Here is a 24,574-nt window from a genome sequence, read left to right on the forward strand (position 1 = left end):
CTCCCCCCTTTTTTTTTAGTCTCACGCTGTTAACCAGGCTGGAGAACAGTGGCGCAACTTAGGAACTGTAGCCTCTGCCCCCTGGGTTCAAGCAATTCTCCTGCCTCAGTCTCCTGAGCAGCTGGGACTACAGGCATGCGCCTAATTCTTGTATTTTTATTAGAGATGGGGTTTCGCCACGTTGTCCAGGTTGGTTTTGAACTCCTGACCTCAGGTGATCCGCCTGCCTTGGCCTCTGAAAGTGCTGGGATTACAGGCATGAGCCACCGGGCCTGGCCGTTGCCCATTTTGAATTGAGTATTTTGTTGTCAAGTTTTAGGAGTTCTTTGTATGTTCCGGATGTTACTCTCTGATCAGATATATAATTTATAAATATTTTCTTCTATTCTGTGGGTTGCCTTTTTACTCTGTTTATACTGTGGTGTTTTTTTGTTTGGTTTTGAGAAATGGTCTCACGCTGTCACACTGACTAGAGTACAGTGGTGCAATCTCAGCTTACTGCAGCCTCAACTTCGCAGGCTGAAGCAATCCTCCGACTTCAGGCTTCCGAGTAGATGGGACTACAGGCATGTACCACTATGCCCCATTAATATTTGTATTTTTTGTAGAGACAAGGTTTTGCCATTTGCCCAAGCTGGTCTTGAACTCCTGAGCTGAAGCAGTCCACCTGCCTCGGTGTTCCAAAGTGCTGGGATTCCAGGCATGAGCCACATGCCTAGCCAATATGTGTTTTGTTACAGATTTTGTTGTTGTTATTGAGACAGAGTCTTGCTATGTCACCCAGGCTTGCATACAGTGGTTTGATCATACCTCACTGCAATCTCCAACTCCTGGGCTCATGGATCCTCCTGCCTCAGCCTGTCAGGTAGCTAAGTTAGAGGCGCACGCCACCATGCCCATAAAAATAGTTTTGCAGAGAGGGAGTCTCCCTATGTTGCCCAGGCTGGTCTTGAACTCCTGGCTCAAGCCACCCTTCCACCTCACCCTCCCAAATTGTTGAGATTATAGGTGTGAGCCACCATGCCTGTCCCAGAAAAGTTTTTAGTTTTCATAAAGTCCATTTTGTCTGTTTTTTCTTTTTTTGCCTGTAGTTTTAGTGTCATACTCAAGAAATCATTGCTAAATCCAGCGTTGTAAAGCTTTTGCTTTGTGTTTTTCTCTGAGAGTTTTATAGTTTTAGCTCTTAAATTTAGGCCTTTGCTCTTCAGTTTAGGATTTTAATGAAGAGAATGTGGAAAGGTGCTAGTCATAATTTTCTCTTCTTGCTTGCTTGTTCTCATGCTTGCTGCCATTTTGGTCTTTGGATCAAAGACCTAGTATTTAAAATGATATTTAACAGTGCCTTCAGCTTACTTTGCATTTTCCTCTTTATGGTTCTCATTTCATTTTATAGTAGTGGCTTATAATTCCATAGTGTTAGCCCTTTCTGATTTTAAAAGATGCAGACTTTTATAATACAACCTCCCTGTGCTTAGCTGTCAAATACCACAAATATACAAGGAGAGTTTAATTCTTTTCTAGCCTTAGAAGTCACTAACTGGGTATAGGTAGCAGGGATCAGTAACTGGGTATACCATCAGCAGGGATCAGTAAATTGGGTGCCCAGGCTTGGAATGTAGGTGCCATTAGGAACAATGATAATATTGTCTGGGTAGTGAGTATAGGATGAAGAAGGAAGTGTAATTGTGTAGGACATAAGTATTATTTTATACTATAATTGTGTGTTTTTTTAAAGGATTTGGACGTGGCAGAGGGAGAGGGGCAGGAAGGTTCTCAACCCAAGGCATGGGGTAAGTGATAGCCATCCTATTTTTATAATTATTTATTTCCCTAGTTTTTATTCTGCAGTTGCTTCTGATACCCTGCATCTAATTTAGTCATCATGATGAATCTAGTATTTTCTATACTTAAAGAGATTTACAAATAAGAAAAATAATATGAATAAAATTGATCTTTTAAATAGGTATTAGAGCAGGGTTTCTAGCCTTGGCACTATTGAGATTGTGTGTTGGATAATTCTTCCATGGGGTGGTAGGATCTCCTGTATATTGTAGATGTTTAGCAACATCTCTGTGTACTATTAATAAATGTCAGTAGCACCTCGCCTGAAGTTGTGACAAAATACCTATAGACGTACCTAAATGGCACTGCCTAAGAGCCATTTTAGTTAATTCAGCCATTGTCTTTGAATGCTAAGTAAATGTAATGCTTATTTATGTATGAGTGATACCTTTTTCCTGAATTGTAATAGTGAACATTGAACAGACTCAAAGGCACTAAAATCAGAGGTTTATTTCTTGTTTCTGGGTGTTTTTTTTACTTTTTGTTGCTTCTCAAACGTTAGCTCCCATTGGATTTTTAGAAAAAGTTTTAAAACATCCTGTGGAAGCCATGCGTAGATGCAGTCAAGGAAAGGAATTGGCTCCAAGAAAAGCCCTTTGTCTCTCTCTAACTTCAGGCAGCACTCTTGGTGTTAGTGCCTTCTAAAAGTGGTGATGCCTCGTGCAGTCTGCCTTCTGCCTAAGCCCCTTTGAGGAAAAGGAGGGATGAACACACAGGGAGCAAACTCTCAGGAGCACTTTAAGACATAGCCCTGCTCATTAGCTTTAAATTGTTTTGTGGATTTTTCTGTTTACTTCACATTCCTTTGTGAAAATTTTAAAGGTAATATTTGTTTTGGCTCATGTTAGACCTCTGAACCATGATTCAATTAAACTGGGTGTTCAGTTTAGGATTTTATTGAAAAGAAATAGAGGTGCTGAACAAAATGTTTTCTTCTTTATCTAATGTTTCTGTAAAGGAGCATATAAATCTAAGCTGTAAAAGATTCAAAGCCAAACTTGGATTCTGACTTGGGAAGAAAATACCTGTTGCCTATTTAAGCCTTATTTTTCAGCAGGACTCTCATAAGAGCTCTTATTCTGCCTTGAAAGATTATACATCTCCTTGTCTGCTTTAGGATGCTGAGGACTGTGTTTTAGGAAAATAAGGCTATTATACCAGAATGTGTGGAACTTCTGGTTTTCACATCTGCATCTCCATGGCTGGCAGAATTAGTTATATTTAAAATAGGGGAAGGAGAGGTGACGTCTTTTACAGTGGCTGTGAGAAGGCACTGGGCTTGTTTGGTGGAAGATCATGTACGGTTAATATTTTGGCTTAGGTGCTTGCTTCTTTTGCCTTTATTATTTCTTTATTTCAAACCCCAGGACATTTAATCCTGCGGACTATTCAGATTCTACATCTACAGATGTGTGTGGGACAAAGCTAGTAGTTTGGGAAGCTGCTCAGAATGGTGCAGATGAGGGAACTGGTAAGTGTTCTGTTTTTGCCAGAGATGAGTTTTAAATGTTTGAGCTATTAAGAGTTTTATGTTCTCATACAAAGATGAAGTCTAAATGTGCTGATGGAAAAGAATGAAAAACAGGCTACTGTCCTACCTCTGAAACTATTCTTAGTTGGTTCTTACCACCAAAGTCTGTCACATACAAATCTCGTGATAAGGAATTTGATTTTCCTTTCTGCAAGCTAAGAAAGAGGCTATATAAGGTAATTGGCATAAATCGGCACAAACCCACACTCCGATCAAAGTGTGTCACAGATATATAGAATTTCTGAGGAGAAGATGTTTTACTGGAAGTACTTCCCATTTCTAATGGTGGATTCTTTGGCCAGATAATGTATGATAAGGTGGTAGATGATAGATGGGTTTGTAGCAACGTTGCCTCTGCAGGTTTTTCTGTATCATGCTGTTTCTGGATTATTTATTTTCTGAAATTCTTGGGGTAAATATTGGTTGTTTATTTATATAGAGTTCTTTGTACAGTAATTTTTTTTTTTTTTTTTTTTTTTTGAGACAGAGTCTTGCTCTGTTGCCCAGGCTGGAGTGCAGTGGCGCAATCTCGGCTCACTGCAAGCTCCGCCTCCCGGGTTCACGCCATTCTCCTGCCTCAGCCTCTCCGAGTAGCTGGGACTACAGGTGCCCGCCACCACGCCTGGCTAATTTTTTTGTATTTTTAGTAGAGACGGGGTTTCACCGTGGTCTCGATCTCCTGACCTCGTGATCCGCCCGCCTCGGCCTCCCAAAGTGCTGGGATTACAAGTGTGAGCCACCGCACCCGGCTGTACAGTAATTATTGAGATTATACTTATAGAAACATAATTTGGCTGGGCACAGTGGCTCACACCTGTAATCCCAGCACTTTGGGAGGCTGAGGCAGATGGATCACTTGAGGTCAGGAGTTCGAGACTAGCCTGGCCAACATGGTGAAACCCTGTATCTATAAAAATACAAAAAATTGGCCGGGCATGGTGGCACATGCCTGTAATCCCAGCTACTCAGGAGGCTGAGACAGGAGAATCGCTTGAACCCAGGAGGTGGAGGTTGCAATGAGCCGAGATCGTGCCATTGCACTCCAGCCTGGGCAACAGAGCGAGACTTCAACAACAACAACAAAAAAAAACAAAAACATAATTTAACACAATGAAATATAACCTAGACTTAGAATATAGCTCAATAAATTATCAAGGCCAGGTGCAGTGGTTCATGCCTGTAATCTCAGCATTTAGGTGGCGGAGGTAGGAGGATCACTTGAGCCAGAGTTTGAGACGAGCCTGGTTAACGTAGTAAGACCTCATCTATACTAAGAAAACTTAAAAAATTAGCATGACATGGTGGTGTGCACCTGTGTTCCCAGCTGCTTGGGAGGCTGAAGTGGGGAGCGTCACTTGAGCCTGGCAGGTTGAGGATGCAGTGAGCTATGATTGTGCCACTGCACTCCAACCTAGGCAACAGAGCAAGGCTGTGTCTGGAAAAAAAATAAATAAATAATGCACACAAACATCCATATAACATCAACCCTAGCCAAAAAGTAAGAGAGTACCACCAGAAGCACAACTAATCAACTGTAAATAGAGAAACTGTAAAGAGGGTCAACAAAATTTATAAGTTGTTATTTGAAAACACTAGTAAAATTGTTAAGCTTCTTATGAGATCATCAAGGGAAGGTGAAGAACATGAATAATTGGTTCCAGGAAGGAGAAAAGGAATATTGATATGGATCATATAGATATTAGGAGATTATAAGATAACTCAGCTAGAGCTCAGGAGTTTGAGACCAGCCTGGGCAACATGGTAAAACCCCGTCTCTGCAAAAAAAAAAAATAAAAAAATTAGCTGGGCATAGTAGCATATGCCTGTGGTCTCAGCTACTTGGGATGCTGAGGTGGGAGGATCACTTGAACCTAGGAGGCGTAGGTTGCAGTGAGCTGAGATTGTGCCACTGCACTTTAGCCTGGGTGACAGAGTGGGACTCTGTCTCAAAAAAAAAAAAAAAAAAAAAATTATGCGTGGTATTTAAGTTTGCTTAACTGTTTTTTTTTGGGGGGGGGGTGGGGGGTGTTTGAGGTGGAGTCTCTGTCACCCAGGCTGGAGTGCAATGGCACGATCTTGGCTCACTGCAACCTCCACCTCCCAGGTTCAAGCGATTCTCCTGCCTCAGTGTCCTGAGTAGCTGGAATTACAGGTGTCCGGCACCATGCCTGGCTTTTTTGTATTTTTAGTAGGCAGGGTTTCACCATGTTGGCCAGACTGGTCTTGAAGTCCTGACCTCAAATGATCCACTCACCTTGGCCTCCCAAAGTGATGGGATTATAGGCATAAGCCACTGTGCCCTACCTTCTTTTCTTTCTTTCTTTCTTTCTTTCTTTCTTTTTTTTTTTTTTTTTAAAAGAGAGAACATCTCACTCTGTTGTCCAGGCTGGAGTGCAGTGGTGTGATCATAGCTCACTGTAGCCTTGAACCACTGGGTTCAAGCCATCCCACCTTAACCTCCCTAGTACTTACTGCCGGAACTATGGCACACACCACTGCACTGGGTGAATTTTAAAGTTTTTTGTAGAGGTAAGATTTTGCATTGTTGCGGAGGCTAGTCTTGAACTCCTGGCTTCAAAGATCCTCCTACCCAGCCAGTGCGAGGATTACTGACATGAGCCACCATGCCCAGCTTAGTTTGTTTAACTTTTAAAAAACAAGTCAAATCAACTCTTAGATGCATACCCAAAAGAAAGGAAAATATAGGTTCACATAAAATCTTGTACAAAAAGATTGATAGCAACATAATTCATAATTATAAAAAAGTAGAAACAACCCATACTTCCTATTGAACAGGTCTGTCTAGGCGGAAAAAACCTCAAATGTTTATCAATGGATGAATGTATAAGCAAAATATAGAATATACACAGAATGGAATAATGTTCAGCCATAAAAAGGAATTAAGGTACATACTACAACATGGATGAACCTTGAAAATAGTATGCAGAGTCACAGAAAGACCACATATATCGTATTTTATGATTTTATTTATCTGAAATGTCTAAGGCAAATTTATAGGGACAGAAATTAGCTTGGTGGTTGCCTAGGGCTAGAACTATTTGGGAAAAGTGGTGAGTAACTACAAATGAGTATGGAGTTTGTTTTTGGAGTGTTGAAAATGTTCTAGAATTAGAGGTGATGGTTGCACAAATTGTGAATATACTAAAAATTATTCAACTGTTGTAAAAGGATAGATTTCATGTTTGTATTATATATAAAAATATAGAAATTAGTATTATCCATTTAACAAAATTAAGGAGAAAAATCCATATGATTATTTCAGTAAGGAAAAGCATTCAATATTCGTTCATGATTAAAACAAACTGTTTCTGAGTGGCATGTGGGATTTGAGCCTGATAATGGCCCTTGATTCCACCAACATAGAGACTTTGTACCGCGTCCCATTAGTGCTCAAATGTCCCAACCTGAAGCTGAAGAAGCCGACCAGGCTGCACATGCCCTCGGCCATGGCTATGTATGCTCTGGTGGTGGTGTCTTGCTTCCTCATCACCAGAGGAATAATTTATGATGTTATTGTTGAACCTCAAAGTGTTGGCTCTGTGACCGATGAACATGGGCATCAGTGGCCAGTAGCTTTCTTGGTGTACAGAGTAAATGGACAGTATATTATGGAAGGACTTGCATCCAGCTTCCTGTTCACAATGGAAGGTTTAGGTTTCATAATCCCGTACCAGTCGAATGCACCAAATATCCCAAAACCCAGTAGATTTCTTCTTCTATTCCGTGGATTTGTCTGTGTCCTATTGAGTTTTTTTTATGGCTAGAGTATTCATGAGAATGTAACTGCCAGGCAATCTGATAGGTTGGAGTGCCTTTTGAGAAGAAATCAATGGATACTGGATTTGTTCCTGTCAATGAAGTTTTAAAGGCTATACCAATCCGCTGTTGCGAAACGTGGAAAAGAATGAAGAGCAGCAGTAAAGAAGTATGTAGTGAAAACACTGGAAGTGTAGCTTGGAGTAAAATTTCTTCTTGGTATCAAAGAGACAAGTTTATCACAGTATTTTTTTTCCTGCTGACCTATTGACATCAATGATGTTGAGTGACATTTTCTTAGTTTTTCATTTTTTAAAGAAAATATACTCCAGTTTACAAATATAATATCGAATAAAGTGATTATTTTTTACAGCCCCTTTAACTTTTTTTGGAGATGACATTTCTGATTTTCAGAAATTAATATAAAATCTGGAAGCAAGATTCCATAAGTTGAGAATTCTAGATGGCTGATCAGCTTTACCTGTGGTGCTTTGCCTTTTAACAGGGAGTGTGATAATACATTATTTCAGATATCTATGTGTGACTGTTTCCTGAACAATAAGATCTATGAAAGGAGCAGAAATAAATAATTTTTCTAATTAAAAACAAAACCCTGGCAGTTAGGAATACAAGGAATTTCCTTAATCAGATAAGGAATATCTGTAAACTTACAGCAGATATTACAGTCAATGGTGATATATTGAATGGTTTTCCTCTGGAACAAGATAAAAACACATGCGGTCCCTGCTTCCATTCACACTGTACTGGAGGTCCTAGCCAGTGCAATAAAGAAAAAATAAGTAAGTCATAAGGATTGGAAAGGGAGAATAAGCCATTGTTTTTTGTGATTGTGTGAAAGAATCTATAGACAAATTATTGGAGAGTTTCACAAGCACAAGATGCAAGACACAAGTTTCATGAAGGCATGTATTTTTATAAATCATCAACAAACAGAAAATGGAAAAAAATTGCTAGTAGCTTCAGAAAACACCAGATGCCTAGGAATAAGTCTAATGATATGTAAGATATGTAAGATTAGAAAAAATATAAAACAATATTGAGAGAAAATAAAGAAGACAATAAATAGAGGGATATACCACTTTAATATTTTAGTCTCACTGTTGTGACATTTAGTTTTTACTGACTCAGTCTTTGAATTTATTAATCCACGGTAGTTCGTCTCATGTAAATTTTCCCCACTGATTTTTTTAAAAAATCAGATTTGTTGTAGTTTTTGTATAAATACACATATATTCTCCCCTTTTTAGACGTACAGAGGATGAATTCTAACAAATGCATATAGAATTATAACCATAATTAAAATATAATTATGGTACTTCTTTACTAGCAGTGAACAATTGCAAACAAAGAATAAGAAAAACAGTACTTTTTTTAGTAGCACCAAAAAAAACAAGAAATAGTTATTTCTGACTACGTATATGCAAGATTTGTATGTTAATATTATGCAACATGTTGGGAAAGATCAAAGAAGACCCTCATAAAAGGGAACATATTCAGTGTTCATGAATTGGAAGACTCAATATCTTTGAAATGTCATTTCTCTCCAAATTGATCGATAGCTTCAGCACAATTCCAATCAAAATCTTAGCAGATTTTTGACAACTTGATTCTTTTTTTTATTTTTATTTTTTTCGAGATGGAGTCTCACTCTGTCACCCAGGCTGGAGTGCAGTGTTGCAATCTCAACTCACTGCAACCTCCACCTCCCGGATGAGTGATTTCCTACCTCAGCCTCCTGAGTAGCTAGGATTACAGGTGTGCGCCACCATGCCCAGCTAATTTTTATTTTTTTATTTTTATTTTATTTTTTATTTTTAGTAGAGACAGGGTTTCATGTTGGGCAGGTAAGTGTTGAACTCTGACCTCAAGTGATCTGCCCACCTCAGCCTCCCAAAGTGGTGAGATTACAGGTGTGAGCTATTGTGCCTGGCCTTGACAACTTGACTCTAAAATTTTTATATAATATTAAAGGGACTAAAGTAGCCTAAACAATTTTGAAAAGAAAAAAAAGTTCTAAGACCCGCACTCCCTGATTTCTTTTGTTTTTTTGAGATGGAGTCTCGCTTCGTCACTCAGGCTGGAGTGCAGTGGCACGATCTCTGCTCACTGCAAGTTCTGCCTCCTGGGTTCACGCCATTCTCCTGCCTCAGCCCCCAAGTAGCTGGGACTGCAGGCGCCCGCCACCACACCTGGCTAATTTTTTTGTAGTTTTAGTAGAGACGGGGCTTCACTGTGTTAGCCAGGATGGTCTCCATCTCCTAACCTTGTGATCTACCCGCCTCAGCCTCTCAGAGTGCTGGGATTACAGGTGTGAGCCACTGCACCCGGCCCACACTCCCTGATTTTAAGAACTGCTCTAATGCTACAGTAAGCAAAACACATAAATCAATAGCATAGTAGTTTAGAAATAAACACATATACATATGGCTAATTGTTTTTTGTCAAAGATTATGAGGCAATTCAATGCCATACATTATACTGTATACAAAAATTACCCTCCAAGTTTACACTTAAACATGAAACCTAAAAGTACAACTTACAAAAAAGATGTAGTGGCAAATCTTAGTGACTTTAGGTTAGGCAAAGATTTCTTACATAGAATCCAATAGGCTTGAGTCATAAAAGAGAAAATTGACAAAGTACATTTTATCAAAAATTATGAAATTCTTCTGAAGAGAAAAATGAAATGATAGGATGAGACGTAGTCTTGGAGAAAATGTTTATATAAAATCCATATTTGATAAGGACTTATATACAAAATAAATAAAGAACTCTCACAATTCAGTAATAAGAAAACAACCACCTAAAACAAATGAGCAATTAAAAATGGGGGAAAAAATGGAAGAAGTTCTAGAAATGGATAGTAATGATTGTACAACATTGTGAATACACTCTGTGCCACTAAATTGTACACTTGGAGAGGGTCAGAAATGGTAAATTTTGTGTAATGTCTGTTTCAACACGGAGACTGGTGAAGGATAATTTCCTGTGAATCTGTAATTATTTTAACATAAGTTAATTAAAAGCAAAATATTTGCATTTATAAGGGAAGATGATAAATGGATAGCAAACAAATCTTTGAGTGCGCTCATCATTATTAGTCACTGGGGAAATACAAAGTAAAGCCACATTGAGTTACTCCCATTCACCTATTAAAATGGCTTTAAAGGAAATGAAAAATTCCAAGTGCTGGTGAGGATTGTGGAATAACAGGTACTCATATACATGCCTGGTGGGAAAGCATACCTTTATTGTACAATCTGACAATCCCATTCTCAGGTTTTTATAAAAGTGGAATGAAAACACATCCAAACAAAAAACTGTATGTGATATTATAGTGCCTTTATTAATACCTCCACTGATGGTTTTTTTTCTTGCTTCTTTTTTTTTAAGAAATGGGGGTCTCAATTTGTTGTCCAGGCTGGAGTGTAGTTGGTATTCACAGGCATAATCTTAGTGCACTACAACCTCAAACTCCTGGGCTCAAGTGATCCTCCTGCATCACCTTCCTGTGTAGCTGGGACTACAGCCCTGTACCACTGTGCACAGCTTCCACACAGTGTGGAAGAACTGTGTGTGGAAGCTGTGCCCGTTTCCATGGCTTTGAAGCCGAATGTTGTGCAAGTGTTGAAGCAGAATGTTGAATTAGTCAATTAGTTACTTTTTTTTAATTTTCTCTTTCCTCCTCTCTCTTTTCTTTCATCTCCTCCCACTTATTATTTAAAGTAGCAGATTTCTTGCTGAAAAGCATTTAGATAAGCAAAACCAGTTTGTTGTAGAATACAGTTAAAGGATGTCATCAGCTGATGGTGCTGGCTGTTTTTCCAGAGGCCTCACAGAATGGTATTGGCTTGTTGATAAGAGAGTTCTGAGTCCAGGACTCAGCCTTATAGGCTCAGAAACCCAACTGTTGACAGTATAATAACCACAAATCTATTCCCGATGTGAGGAGCACTCAAATTAACCAAACTAGAAAGACTTGTGTATACTCAGAAGGCTAATTTATAAATTTTCTAAAAACTGGTACCTGTTGAACAGATTAGAATACTCTCTTTGATGAGTGAGAAGGGAGCTTGGTAAACATGGGCATGAGAATGAGAATAATTGAAGTAATTTGAGTGTCCAAGAGCCATCAAGGATAAGATTCATAACTTGATTTGCAGTGACCTGTAAGAGTATGGATTTCAATTACATTTCACTATCCTTGGGCAGTAACGCAGCATATACATAGCTTTGACAGTGACCATCTTCTCTGTGATGAATACTTTCATTCTTTTGATATGTTTAAACCCTCAATTTTACATTGGTCCACAGAACTGGCATCAAATACTCACAACATAGCTCAGGATCTGTCAAACAAAAGTTCTTATGGACTCAAAGGTATGAATAATTTTTTAATTTTTTAAATTAAGAATCTTATAAATTGCTTGCAATACCTGTCATTTTTTATCAAAGCTAGCTAATAAAAATTTATCAGATAAATGTTTGTAAACTATACCTATTTATTTGGTAATCATATTTGCAGTTTGCTAATGGAAATGTTTTGTTGATTGACTTTCAAGGTGCCACAGAATTTTCATCGTTTTCCTTGTTCCTAAGTGGCCTTAACATACATTCGTTAGAGGACTAACACCAAGCTAAATTGAACCTAAAGCATTCATCTCAAATATATTGTTTTAAGCTGAAAATAAGAATTGTTGAAGTTTTTCCCTTATGTTTTGGGGTGTAGGTCTAATGTGGACCAAATTAAAATTTTAATATTCCAAAATATGATTAAGACCTGAGCCTCTGCCTTCTGTATTTAATGTCTGGAATTTTTTATAGTCTGTGTAGGTATGGCTAGTTCCTGCAACAACGTGGCACTTGCTTCTGACATGGGAGTTTCCCCTGTAATTTCCTGACTTACCACTCTATCATGTTGCATCTCTGCTTATAACTATCTGTTTCCCTGTTTTTCCTTCAGGCTACATACATAGTGCCTTGTACTTGCTTTTAAATGTACTCAGATTCTCACCCTATTATGCAAGTCCAAAGTTGTGTTTAATTATTTTCAAAATACTGCTCTCAAAGTGGTAGGCCAGTCTTTTTTTATTTTTTTATTATATTATTTTTATGTTTTTTTATTTTTATTTTTTGAGATGGAGTTTTGCTCTTGTTGCCCAGGCTGGAGTGCAATGGCGTGATCTCGACTCACTGCAACCTCTACCTCCTGGGTTCAAGCAATTCTCCTGCCTCAGCCTCCCAAGTAGCTGGGATTTACAGGTGTGAGCCACCACCCCTGGCTCATTCTTTATATTTTTAGTAGAGATGGGGTTTCACCATGTTGGCCAGGCTGATCTGAAACTCCTGACCTCAGGTGATCCACTCACCTCTGCCTCCCGAAGTGCTGCAATTACAGGCATGAGCCACTGCTCCAGGCCCTATTTTTTATTATTTATTTATTTATTTATTTATTTATTTATTTGTTTTTGAGATAGAGTCTCGCTCTGTCGCCCAGACTGGAGCAGTGACATGATCTGAGCTCACTGCAACCTCCACCTCCCGGGTTCAAACGATTCTCCTGCCTCAGCCTCCCCAGTAGCTGGGATTACAGGCACACGCCACCATGCCCGGCTAATTTTTGTAGTTTTAGTAGAGACGGGGTTTCACCATATTGACCAGGCTGGTCTTGAACTCCTGACCTCGTGATCCACCCACCTCTTCCTCCCAAAGTGCTGGGATTACAGGCATGAGCCATCATGCCCAGCCTTTTTTAAACTTTTAATACATCTCCTGAATTGCCATGGTAGGCCATTCTTACTACATATCATGTATAAAAGTCTGTTTTAACTTACTACATTAACTGTACATATGGTGGCTGAGCTGCTCAAATTTATATGTATTTTATCACAATTTTAAAAATTAGAAAAAATAATGTATATTTTAAGCTTTAGAGTACTTTTAATATTTTTTATGTAGGTTTTTGTAATGTTTCATCATTGTTTTTCTCCTGGAAATTTTCCTTCATATTCTTGTGTGTGTGTGTTTCATCTTCGCCATCAAGCTTTCTCTTACCATTCTGGCTTTCATTAACTTCATCCTCCAAATTTCCAGTGTATTAGTGGTTTCTCAGACAGAATTAAATGTTTTCGGTTTTGAAACATCTGTATTTTACATCCAAATATTGGCACAGTTTACATCACATTTTACAGAGAGTCATCCCAATCTGAAATCAGGTACATCCTGTGAAAAACATTCCATAAATAAGGACTCTCTTTCTAGGAAACAGTCATCATTTTACTTATGAGGAGGTCAGTTATTTGGCTGTTTACATGATTCTAAGGAAGGTAGACATGGTTACCTGACTTCTTTTGTCTCACAAGCGTGCCCCTCCTCCTTTTCCCTCTCCATACACAACTTTTGGAGAGAAATGGAATTTTGTATGTCAGATGATTAACTCCTTTCTTCCTATAAAGGAACTGAAAACATCCATAATCCCGCTTTCTGGGGTTGTCGTTAATTTCTTAGTGTATTTCCTTTAAAAACCATTATCTATGGGCATTTTTTTTTATACATGCTATAAACAATGGCCCTCTACTTATATAAGATCTGTAAGTAAGTATTTTTTGAGTAGCAACACTTTTGAAAGTATTTAGATGGGTTATGGATGAGTATTCTGTAAGAACTGTTTGAGTGCATCCTGCGTACTGACTCCAGAACTTAAAGCAGCAGACTTGGTGTGAGCAAGAGTAGTGTTAAACTTTGCTGGAGACCTATTAGGAAACCACGTAGTAGAGCTAATATTTTATAAAAAGGATGCTTCTCTAAATTTGATAATTCAGTAATCCACCTGAAATAGGGTCCAAGACAGATTTGCCTTAAAATGAAATTTGTTGTTTTGAAGACTATATTGTAAGAAATCAAACCATTGTTAAATGTCTATATTTGTGCTACATCCATACTTTCTTACTCATGGCAGAATTGCTTGGATTTGACCTATATTGAAGCAAAATCCATTTGAAACACTGATTTGAGGTTATGTAGATAGTGACTACTAGTCAAGTTGCATTTGTAAACATTACTTCAAAGAGAAGGAGAGAAAAGAAATATTACTGATTTTACCGGGAATAGATTAAGAATGTCATGTTTCTTGGGTTGTAAACTAAATTGCTAGTGAGGTGTATGTATCTTTTTTCCTGCATAGTACACAAAAAGGAATCATTTGGACTCGGACTGTATTTGACTTTGTGGTGTAAACTTTGATTGCTGTTGTTTCCCAACAGGGGCTTGGAAGAATTCTGTGGAAGAGTGGACAACAGAAGACTGGACTGAAGATGTAAGTGTTCGCTGTCAGATGAGACCTTTCTTTTTTTTTTTTGAAATGGAATTTCACGTTTGTTGCCCAGGCTGGAATGCAATGGTGTGATCTCGGCTCATTGCAACCTCCGCCTCCCGGATTCAAGCAGTTCTGCCTCAGCCTCCCAAATAGCTGGGATTACAGGTGTGTGCCACGACGCCTGGCTAATTTTGTATTTTTTTTTTAGTAGAGATGATGTTTCACCATTTTGGTCAGGGTGGTCTCAAACTCCTGACCTCAGGTGATACACTTGCCTAAACCTCCAAAGTGCTGGGATTATAGGCATGAGACACTGCGCCTGGCCGATACCTGTCTTTCTTTCAGTGTTTGGTGGGAACTTCGGTGCTTGGAAGAAAGAGCCTGAGACATCTTATCTTGGCTTCTTTTCTGGCATGTGTCGTAGCCAGGGTTTTCGAGAGTTGGCTTTTTTAACAGATGCTTCTTAAAAGGAACTTAGATTTTCAGATTTTTAAGAATATTTGTTTTCGTGCTTAAAAATGACCAAGTGTCAAGACGATTGGGAAATTGGAAAAAACAAACAAGAAAAAAGGTTGAGGTGTTAGGCTGGGCGTAGTGGCTCACAACTATAATCCCAGCACTCTGAGAAGCTAAGGTAGGAGGATCACTTGAAGCCAGGAATATGAGACCTGCCTGAGTAACAAAGTGAGACCCCTGTCTCTACAAAATAATAATAATAATAAAATTACGTGGATGTGGGGTTGTGCATCTGTAGTCTCAGCTACTCAGGAGGCTAAGGCAGGAGGATCTCTTGAGCCCAGGAGTTCAAGGCTGCATTATCGTTTCACCGCCCTCTAGCCTGGGTGACAGAGCAAGAATCCATCTTAAAGCAAACAAACAAAATTTACCAGGTGTTAAGTAGGATTGATTTTTTTTTTAAGCTTATCTGTGTTTTGTTTGACCTGATAGCCAGCTGACACTGTTGCCCAGATTTGTGAACTATTATTTAGAATATTTTCATTAAAGGAGAGTCTATATTTTGGATCACAGTTGAAATTAACCTGAATAAGTTTGCTCTGGTTCCATGCCCAACCTCTTCCCCTTTTGACTAGAAGAACGCTTTTTTTTTTTTTTTTTTTAAATTCCTTTATTCCAGAGATATTTTTGAGCATGTTACACTAGCTTCTGGGTACCGTCAGTCTATTAAGTTCTGCTTTCAGCATAGTATTTTTTTGGAAAAAAAAATAAGTTAAATAATAAAGAGAAAAAAGGGATAAATAACCCAATACCATAAAATTTTATACCTCTTTTCTGTTTGACTGTCAAATTCTAGAACTCTTGAGTTTGGTATCTACCTGACACAGAATTTGAGCAGACATTGAGAGGGAAAGAATAAATGGGTTACAAATACAGATCCTCAAAACTATATACAATGACGCAGAGTTTGAGATTCTTTTTCTCTGTCTCCATATGTGTTTCCATTTATGCTAACAGGACCTGCTTGGAATGAGAAACAAGAAACATGATTTCTACTTGACTTGTTTGATGACCTTAGGCAGGGCATTGTTCCTTGGGTCTTACTACTCCTTCACACGCAGTATTATTTGGGTTTTAAGTGGTGTTTGAACAACCCACTACCATAGATAGATTCATTTTACCTTGTAAAAAATAAACACTTTAATTTTTTTTTTCTTTTTTTTGAGACAGGGCCTTGCTCTTGCTCTGTCGCTCAGGCTGGAGTGCAGTGGTGCGATCATAGCTCACTGCAGCCTCAACCCCCCAGGCTCAAGCAGTTCTCTTGCCTTGGCTTCCCAAAGTTCCAGGATTACAGGCATAAGCCACCATGCCTGGCCAAAATTAAGCAATTTTGGACAAGCATTTTTTTTTTTTTTAAACTTTGTACTTTTGCTTCCTTTCTTTTTTTAGCAGGATTAAATCTGGCTTGTTAGGAGTGAGCTGGGTAGAGTGTGACAAAGATGAGAGTAGATATGCTCCTTTAGTTGGGATTTGGGGGATATTTTTACTGCTGCTGCATACTAATTGAAAGTCCTTAGTGTTATGATGCCACCTGGCTCTCTAGTTATCCTTGGCTGTGCATCATACTGGTACGACGTTTGATACCTTTAATATCAGAGGCTGGACTTGATAAGTGGTTATTTAAACCAGTGGAGGGTTGGGCACTAGTGTTAAAGGGAGGTCAAAGTGAATAGTCTGTGGACATCTTACCTTATTTTGAACAGAACCATCCCACGTATAAATGTTTTTTATTGTTAGAATTTTTGCTAAAGTTTTGTTGCAAGGTGGGATAGGAGAAGGTTGCAAGGCTAAAAGCTTTACATCTGGTTGCCTCTCAGGATCAGCAGGCATGTTAGAAAATCAGCAAGGGATCAGAAGACAAAATTCTTTTTTTTTTTTTTTTTTTTTTTTGAGACGGAGTCTTGCTCTGTCACCCAGGCTGGAGTGCAGTGGCGCGATCTCGGCTCACTGCAAGCTCCGCCTCCCAGGTTCACGCCATTCTCCTGCCTCAGCCTCTCCGAGTAGCTGGGACCACAGGCGCCCACCACCACGCCCGGCTAATTTTTTGTATTTTTGTGGTCTCGATCTCCTGACCTCGTGATCCGCCCGCCTCGGCCTCCCAAAGTGCTGGGATTACAAGCGTGAGCCACCGCGCCCGGCCCAGAAGACAAAATTCTATGTAAATTCTAGCTGTTGACCTTCAACAAGGCATCTTTCCAGTCTGAGCCTCCTATTTTTCATCTGTATAATGAATATCATAATAGCTGTCCTGCCTAAATTATTGGAGTTTTCTGTGGGTCACATGAAGTCTTTTGATGAACATCTAGTATCAGGCAGTATACATGTACTCCAGAGAGACTTTTTTTTTTTTTTTTTTTTTTTTTTGAGACGGAGTCTCGCTCTGTCGCCCAGGCTGGAGTGCAGTGGCGCAGTCTTGGCTCACTGCAAGCTCCGCCTCCCGGGTTCACGCCATTCTCCTGCCTCAGCCTCTCCGAGTAGCTGGGACTACAGGCGCCCGCCACCACGCCCGGCTAATTTTTTGTATTTTTTTAGTAGAGACGGGGTTTCACCGTGGTCTCGATCTCCTGACCTCGTGATCCGCCCCCCTCGGCCTCCCAAAGTGCTGGGATTACAAGCGTGAGCCACCGCGCCCGGCCTCCAGAGAGACATTAACATTCTGCTGTATCAAAATATGTAATTCCTGAAAAGAGTTAACAGAATTTGGGTATTTTTTCTTTGGAATCATAAAAATTGTAAATTTCTCTGAGGTGATACAAAGTAATGCTGATCGGTAGGGGAATAATCTAAAATGTGAATCCTAGATTCCTTCTAGATTTTAGAACAATAACTAGTCACCTCTTTTCTCCTTTTTTTTTTTTTTTTGAGACGGAGTCTCGCTCTGTCACCCAGGCTGGAGTGCAGTGGCGCAATCTCGGCTCACTGCAAGCTCCGCCTCCCGGGTTCACGCCATTCTCCTGCCTCAGCCTCTCCGAGTAGCTGGGACTACAGGCGCCTGCCACCACGCCCGGCTAACTTTTTGCATTTTTAGTAGAGACGGGGTTTCACCATGGTCTCGATCTCCTGACCTCGTGATCCGCCCGCCTCGGCCTCCCAAAGTGCTGGGATTACAAGCGTGAGCCACCGCGCCCGGCCGTCTTTTCTCCTTTTATAAAAAATTTAATTAATCTATTTTTTATTTTTTGAGATGTAGTCTCTCCCTGTTGTGCAGGCTGGAGTGCAGTGGCACGATCTTGGCTCACTGCAACCTCCGCCTCGGGGTTCAAGTGATTCTCCTGCCCCAGCCACCTGAGTAGCTGGAATTATAGATGCGCGCCACCATGCCTGGCCAATTTTTGTATTTTTGGTAGAGACGGGGTTTCACCATGTTGGCCAGGCTGGTCTCGAATTCCTAACCTCAAGTGATCTGTCTGACTTGGCTTCCCAAAGGTCTGGGATTACAGGCATGAGCCACTGCGCCCGGCCTTTTTTTAATTTTAGAGACTAGGTCTTGCACTGTTGGCCAGCTCACTCCAACCCCAAACTCCTGTGCTCAAGCGATCCTCTTGCCTCAGCCTCTAAGTAGTTGAGATTGCAGGTGCATGCCATCATGCCTGGCCCTTCCTTAAAAAAAAAAAAAAAAAAAAAAAAAAAAAAAAGGCCGGGCACAGTGGCTCATGCCTGTAATCCCAGCATTTTGGGAGGCTGCGGTGGGCGGATCACCTGAGGTCAGTAGTTCAAGACAAGCCTGGCCAACGTGGTGAAACCCTGTCTCTACTAAAAATACAAAAATTAGCCAGGTGTGATGGTGGGCACCTGTAATTCCAATTACTTGGGAGACTGAGGCAGGAGAATCACTTGAACCCGGGAGGCACTTGCAGTGAGACGAGATCACACCATTGCACTCCAGCCTGGGCAGCAAGAATGAAACTCCATCTCAAAAAAAAAAAAAAAAAAAAAGGGTGGGGGGAACCATTCAGTGTTTTATTATCATGTTTAGATATGTCAATGTTTGTAGTAGTTCTCATTTACTTCTTTTTCTCTTTTTCTTAAATAGATTTAATTTGTAAGTTTCTTTCAGGCAAAAATGGATTCACTCGGAATATTAAAATACTACTACCTTGGGGCAGGCACAGTGGCTCATGCCTGTAACCCTAGCACTTTGGGAGGCTGAGGCAGGAGGATCGCTTGAGCCCAAGAGATCAAGAGCAGCCTGGGCAAGATAGGGAGGCCCTATCTCTACAAAAAATTTTTAAAATAGCTGTGTGTGATGGCAGGTGCCTGTAGTCCCAGCTACTTAGGAAGTGGAGGTGGGAGGAATGCTTGAGCCTGGGAGGTTGAGTTTGTAGCTGCAGTGAGCCTCAGTGATCATGTCACTGCATTCTTGCCTGGGTGACAGAGTAAGGTCTGTCTCCCAAAAAAGAAAAAAAGAAAAAAAAACCCTTCCCACACACCCTGTTTTGGAATAGGATGCAACTTATGCCTTTCTTGTTGACTTGTTGAACCGGTAAACAATTTAGCATTTTTATATTGTTGAAGAAAATGAACACCTACTGTCTGCTCTACCTCCTGCTTACACATACTGTCTCATGCAGGAAGTCTGGTTTTATACAGTGTTTCTGAGATATTTAGAGTTGATAAGAATTATGAGAACCTTTTGAGTAGCATTTTTATGTTTTCCGTATTACCTCATTAGATCAACATTTTCCAGCCTTTCAAAGCCAAGTCCCCACATTGAAAACATAAAAAGAATATGTATCTTTTATTAATGTCAGTTGAGGTTTCAAAAAATTTATCCTGAGTGCCCTAAAAGTGAGTTAAAACAATGTGCATATATCCCAAAATAATTATGCTGAGTGAAAGAAGCCAGGAATAAAGGTTTGGATACTTTTATGATTTCATTTAAAATTCTAGAAAATGCAGCCTAATCTGTAGTGTCAGAAAGCATGTGAGTGGTTGCCTGGGGATGCAGACAAGTTGTGGGAATGAGTGATTCCACAGGGACAGGTGGAAATTGTGGGGGAGTAAAGAATATGTTCACTGTCCTGATTGTGGTGATGGTTTCATGGGAGCCTATGTATGCCAGACTTACTCAGTTACTCGGTTTGAATATTTGCGGTTTATTGGATGTGTTAGAATGCGATAAAATCAATTTTTTAAAAATAATAGAAAACCATGGTTTAATAAAAATGAAATGTAAAATTACTCATCAATTAAGTACTAAAGACATCTGTCTTTGGGGGAGAAAACATCGATTATTTCACCTTTACAAACTTCTTAATGACTTCTTTTTTTTTTTTTTTTGAGACAGGATCTCACTTTGTCCCCTAGACTGGAGTGCAGTGGTGTGATCATGGCTCACGGCAGCCTCAACCTCTATCTCTGGACTGAAGCGATTCTCCTGCCTCAGCCTCCCATGTAGCTGGGACAGGTGCACACCACCACGATCAGCAAATTTTTTTTTTTTTTTTTTCCCTAGAGATGAAGTCTTACTCCTGGCCTCAAGCAATCCTCCTGCCTCGGCTGCCCAGAGTGTTGGGCCTTCAGGTGTGAGCCACCATTCCTGGCCACCTTCTCAACTTCTTTTTGGCATTTCTGTTAGCATTGTTGGTGGGTTTACTGGTATTCTCATTTTGTGTAATGACAAATAGAGAAGTGAGTCTGCGGTTGAGCCCTGCTTTGAGTGTTTCACTGTGTTGTTTACCATTAGTCTCATCATTTTCCTGATTTGAAATCATTCTTCTAGGCCTTTCAATCTAAAATTACCTTCACTTGCAGCCGGGCGCCATGGCTTATACTTGTAATCCCAACACTTTGGGAGGCCGAGGTGGGTGCATCACTTGAGGCCAGGGATTGGAGATTATCCTGGGCAACATGGCAAAACCCCGTTTCTACTAAAAATACAAAAATTAGCTCGGTGTGGTGGCGCATGCTGGTGCGTGCCTGGAGGCCCAGCTACTCAGGAGGCTGAGGTGAGATTATTGCTTGAACCTAGGAGGCACAGATTGCAGTGAGCCGAGATCACGTCACTGCACTCCTTCCTGAGCAACAGGGCCAGACCCTGTCTCAAAAAAAAAAAAAAAAAAAAAAAAAATGCATTCACTTGAAAATTACTTGTCATGGTCACTTGCATGTTTCATTTTCTTTAGAATAACTGTTATGTGAAGTGTAAGAGACTACTGATGACTACAAATGATCAGGAAGTCAGTGTTTTGGGTTTAATAGTATGTAGAATAAGATTAAATTTTTCAACTTTCCATACAGCTTTCTGAAACAAAGGTCTTCACTGCCTCATCTGCTCCAGCGGAGAATCACATCTCACCTGGGCAAAGGTAAATCCTTTTTGCCATCTTATATTTGTTATTCAAAGCATTACTGAAATCTTTTGCCTCAGGAAAAGTATTTTCATTTTTGGGTCTCTTTCTATTTTATCCCTTTTTATCCAAGGCTAACCTTTATTTTACCACTACTTGGTAATCTGACAGAGCTTCAGTCATTTTCTAATTGATGTATCCACTGATGAATTTGTTAGCAGTTGTTGCAGACATCATGTTAAACTTTTTTCTTTTCTTTTTTGAGACGTAGTTTTGCTCTTGTTGCCCAGGCTAGAGTGCAATAGCACTATCTCTGCTCACTGCAACCTCCGCCTCCTGGGTTCAAGTGATTCTCCTGCCTCAGCCTCCCAAGTAGCTGGGATTACGGGCATGCGCCCCCACGCTCAGCTAATTTTGTATTTTTAGTAGAGACAGTTTTTCCATGTTGGTCAGGCTGGTCTCGAACTCCCAACCTCAGGTGATCCGCCCACCTCAGCCTCCCAAAGTGCTGGGATTACAGATGTGAGCCACCACACCTGGCCGTTTTTCTTTTTTTTTTTTTTTTTTTTTTTTTTGAGACGGAGTCTCACTCTGTCGCCTAGGCTGGAATGCAGTGGTGTGATCTCGGCTCACTGCAACGTCCCCCTCCCAAGTTAAGTGATTCTTCTGCCTCAGCCTCCCAAGTAGCTGGGATTACAGGCGCCCGCCACCACGCCCGGCTAATTTTTGTATTTTTAGTAGAGACGGGGTTTCACCATATTGGCTAGGCTGGTCTCGAACTCCTGACCTCGTGATCCGCCAGCCTCGGCCTCCTAAAGTGCTGGGATTACAGGCATGAGCCACCATGCCTGGCCTAAACTTTTTAAATGGTTGCTATTTTCACTTTTGTAGACATATTTTTTTTTTGACAGAATGAACTTAATACATTGTATTCTTTGGTTTCTTCATGTACCATCTATTTAGATCTTCTGAAACTAATACAGATCTCTTATTTGAGTTCTACTAGTTTTACTCTACTAGATTACAGAAAAGGAAGGAACTTACAGGATAACAACAACATTCTTAGAATGTACACTGAACCAAATGAGAAGAGCATTTATTTACATTTTAGTTTTCACACTAAACACCTTTGAAAGTGGTTTCAAAGTGTAGTGATCTGGAAAGATAAAAGACTGGTTACATATGATACCTTATAAATGAAGGCAGTTTTGAACTTAACAGGATCAATCTCATGCCAGATGAGATGGTGATGAGATTTCATTGTAGGGAAATAAAAATGATTAATGATTATGTCTTATATTGTTTTGAGATTGTTTAGAGTTTCTTGTTAAATGCACATATTCTCTATTGTATTTATGATTCAGTGAATTTACTGGGATCATTGTCATGAAATTCAACTTGGCTATAGTCTATAAGGGAGAGGAACTCAGGCTAGGAACTTTTGCCATGTGTCAGGAATGAGTCTTGAATTGTCCTACAATCTGCCTGTCTCATTGGCATAGTGAGAATGTCAGTTAGGAGAACTGATGGGAACTGGCCTTTGAAAGGATTGAATGGCATTCATTACAAGGTTAGGTAATACGGTGCATCTGGCAGGTCCTACTACACTAGGTAAGTTTAGAAAAGAGTTGGTACAGGAAGTTTGTAGCTCATTCTTGTCAGGTAGTCCAAATTGGAATATCTGTCTGGGGGTGTTTTAAAAGTTCTGGTTAACAGTATATTTGTTATTATACTGTGCATTTATTCCTGAATATTTTAAAGATAAAATTATGTGGGCATGTGTGTGTGTGTGTGTATACACACACTTAAATGTATTATGGGATAGAATGTAAAAATTTAAGATAAATGTGAAACTTGGTCAGGTAGGGTGGCTCATGCTTGTAATCCCAGCACTTTGGGAGGCCAAGCAGGCGGCTCACTTGAGATCAGGAGTGAGACCAGCCTGTCCAACATGGTGAAACCCTGTCTCTACTAAAAATAGAAAAATTAGCCAGGCGCGGTGGCTCACGCTTGTAATCCCAGCACTTTGGGAGGCCGAGGCGGGCGGATCACGAGGTCAGGAGATCGAGACCACGGTGAAACCCCGTCTCTACTAAAAATACAAAAAAATTAGCCGGGCGTGGTGGCGGGCGCCTGTAGTCCCAGCTACTCGGAGAGGCTGAGGCAGGAGAATGGCGTGAACCCAGGAGGCGGAGCTTGCAGTGAGCCGAGATTGTGCCACTGCACTCCAGCCTGGGCGACAGAGCCAGACTCCGTCTCAAAAAAAAAAAAAAAAAAAAAGAAAAATTAGCCGGGCATGGTAGCACATGCCTGTAATCCCAGCTACTTGGGAGGCTGAGGCACGAGAATCGCTTAAGCCTGGGAGGCGGAGGTTGCAGTGAGCCAGGGTCACACCACTGCATTCCAGCCTTGGTAACAGAGTGAGACACTGTCTTAGAAAAAAAAAAAGGTGAAACTTATTGAATTGCTTACTGCAGGTGAGGTCTTCATTCCCTAGAAATATGGATTTATTAGGAATTCTGGTTTTAGGTAATAAATGGGTAAAATATTCTAGGTAAAATGAACCAAACTTGAGAAAATTGTTTAATTTTATTTTATTGCTCCAGGTTTTCAAATCAGTTTATAATGTGTTAGTCATTACTTTGAAAATTTCTCAATATACCTTTTGATTCTCTTCTCTGCAAAGCCCTGCTTCAGTCTCTGTGGCTTGGTATGCTCTTTTGTGTGGATGATGCCCTCCTTTTGCCCCCTTAAACCCCATTTTCCAGAGGTTCTCCTCATTTGATTTTTAATGTAAATTCACTATATATTGATTGACTTCTCAAATTCATTTGTTGGTAAGATTTGCTTATGACTGGTTCCTCATTGCTTTTTGTCTGCTTAGCATTGATCTGGTAGCCTTGCTCCAGAAGCCTGTTCCTCACAGTCAAGCCTCAGAAGCCAACTCCTTTGAAACTTCCCAACAGCAGGGCTTTGGCCAAGCCCTTGTCTTCACAAATTCGCAACACAACAATCAGATGGCACCAGGGACTGGCAGCTCCAGTGCTGTCAACTCCTATTCTCCTCAGAGCCTGGTAACTCACTTCTATTTCAGTGTGGGATTTTAAGAAATATACCCATTAGCAAATGTATTCTAGAATATGATACATGCCTTATAATTACTTTCTAAATATAAAAATATCTACAGTAAGGCCGGGCATGATGGCTCATGCCTGTAATCCCAGCACTTTGGGAGCTGAGGCATGAGGATTACTTGAACCCAGGAGTTTGAAGCCAGCCTGG

The 24,574-nt window shown here is 40.2% G+C and overlaps 2 protein-coding genes across 18 annotated transcripts in view; both read left to right on the top strand.

The window, feature by feature from the left end:
- Positions 1-24,574, top strand: part of UBAP2 (ubiquitin associated protein 2) — a 127,781-nt gene that overhangs the window by 71,780 nt on the left and 31,427 nt on the right. For 10 of the 16 annotated variants that reach the window (XM_063609042.1, XM_063609040.1, XM_063609039.1 and 7 more), the window contains 6 exons: positions 1,736-1,790; positions 3,210-3,313; positions 11,486-11,551; positions 14,434-14,486; positions 21,243-21,310; positions 24,177-24,366. In XM_063609042.1, the coding sequence (XP_063465112.1) occupies positions 1,736-1,790; positions 3,210-3,313; positions 11,486-11,551; positions 14,434-14,486; positions 21,243-21,310; positions 24,177-24,366 (536 nt within the window). The remainder of the gene's footprint in view (positions 1-1,735; positions 1,791-3,209; positions 3,314-11,485; positions 11,552-14,433; positions 14,487-21,242; positions 21,311-24,176; positions 24,367-24,574) is intronic. The other 6 variants (XM_055293879.2, XM_063609045.1, XM_063609048.1 and 3 more) reach the window with 4 other exon arrangements.
- Positions 4,183-10,001, top strand: LOC129490248 (oligosaccharyltransferase complex subunit OSTC-like). Of its 2 annotated transcripts, XM_055293952.2 has the most exons (2): positions 4,183-6,984; positions 8,999-10,001. In XM_055293952.2, exons 1-2 carry the CDS (start codon positions 6,712-6,714, stop codon positions 9,017-9,019), a joined length of 294 nt encoding a protein of 97 aa, XP_055149927.1. In that variant the 5' UTR covers positions 4,183-6,711; the 3' UTR covers positions 9,020-10,001. The 2 variants fall into 2 exon arrangements, with proteins under 2 accessions (XP_055149927.1, XP_055149926.1); XM_055293951.2 differs by having other exon boundaries at positions 4,183-10,001.

The sequence above is a fragment of the Symphalangus syndactylus genome, chromosome 9 (genome assembly GCF_028878055.3).
Source record: "Symphalangus syndactylus isolate Jambi chromosome 9, NHGRI_mSymSyn1-v2.1_pri, whole genome shotgun sequence".
Lineage (NCBI taxonomy): Eukaryota > Metazoa > Chordata > Mammalia > Primates > Hylobatidae > Symphalangus > Symphalangus syndactylus.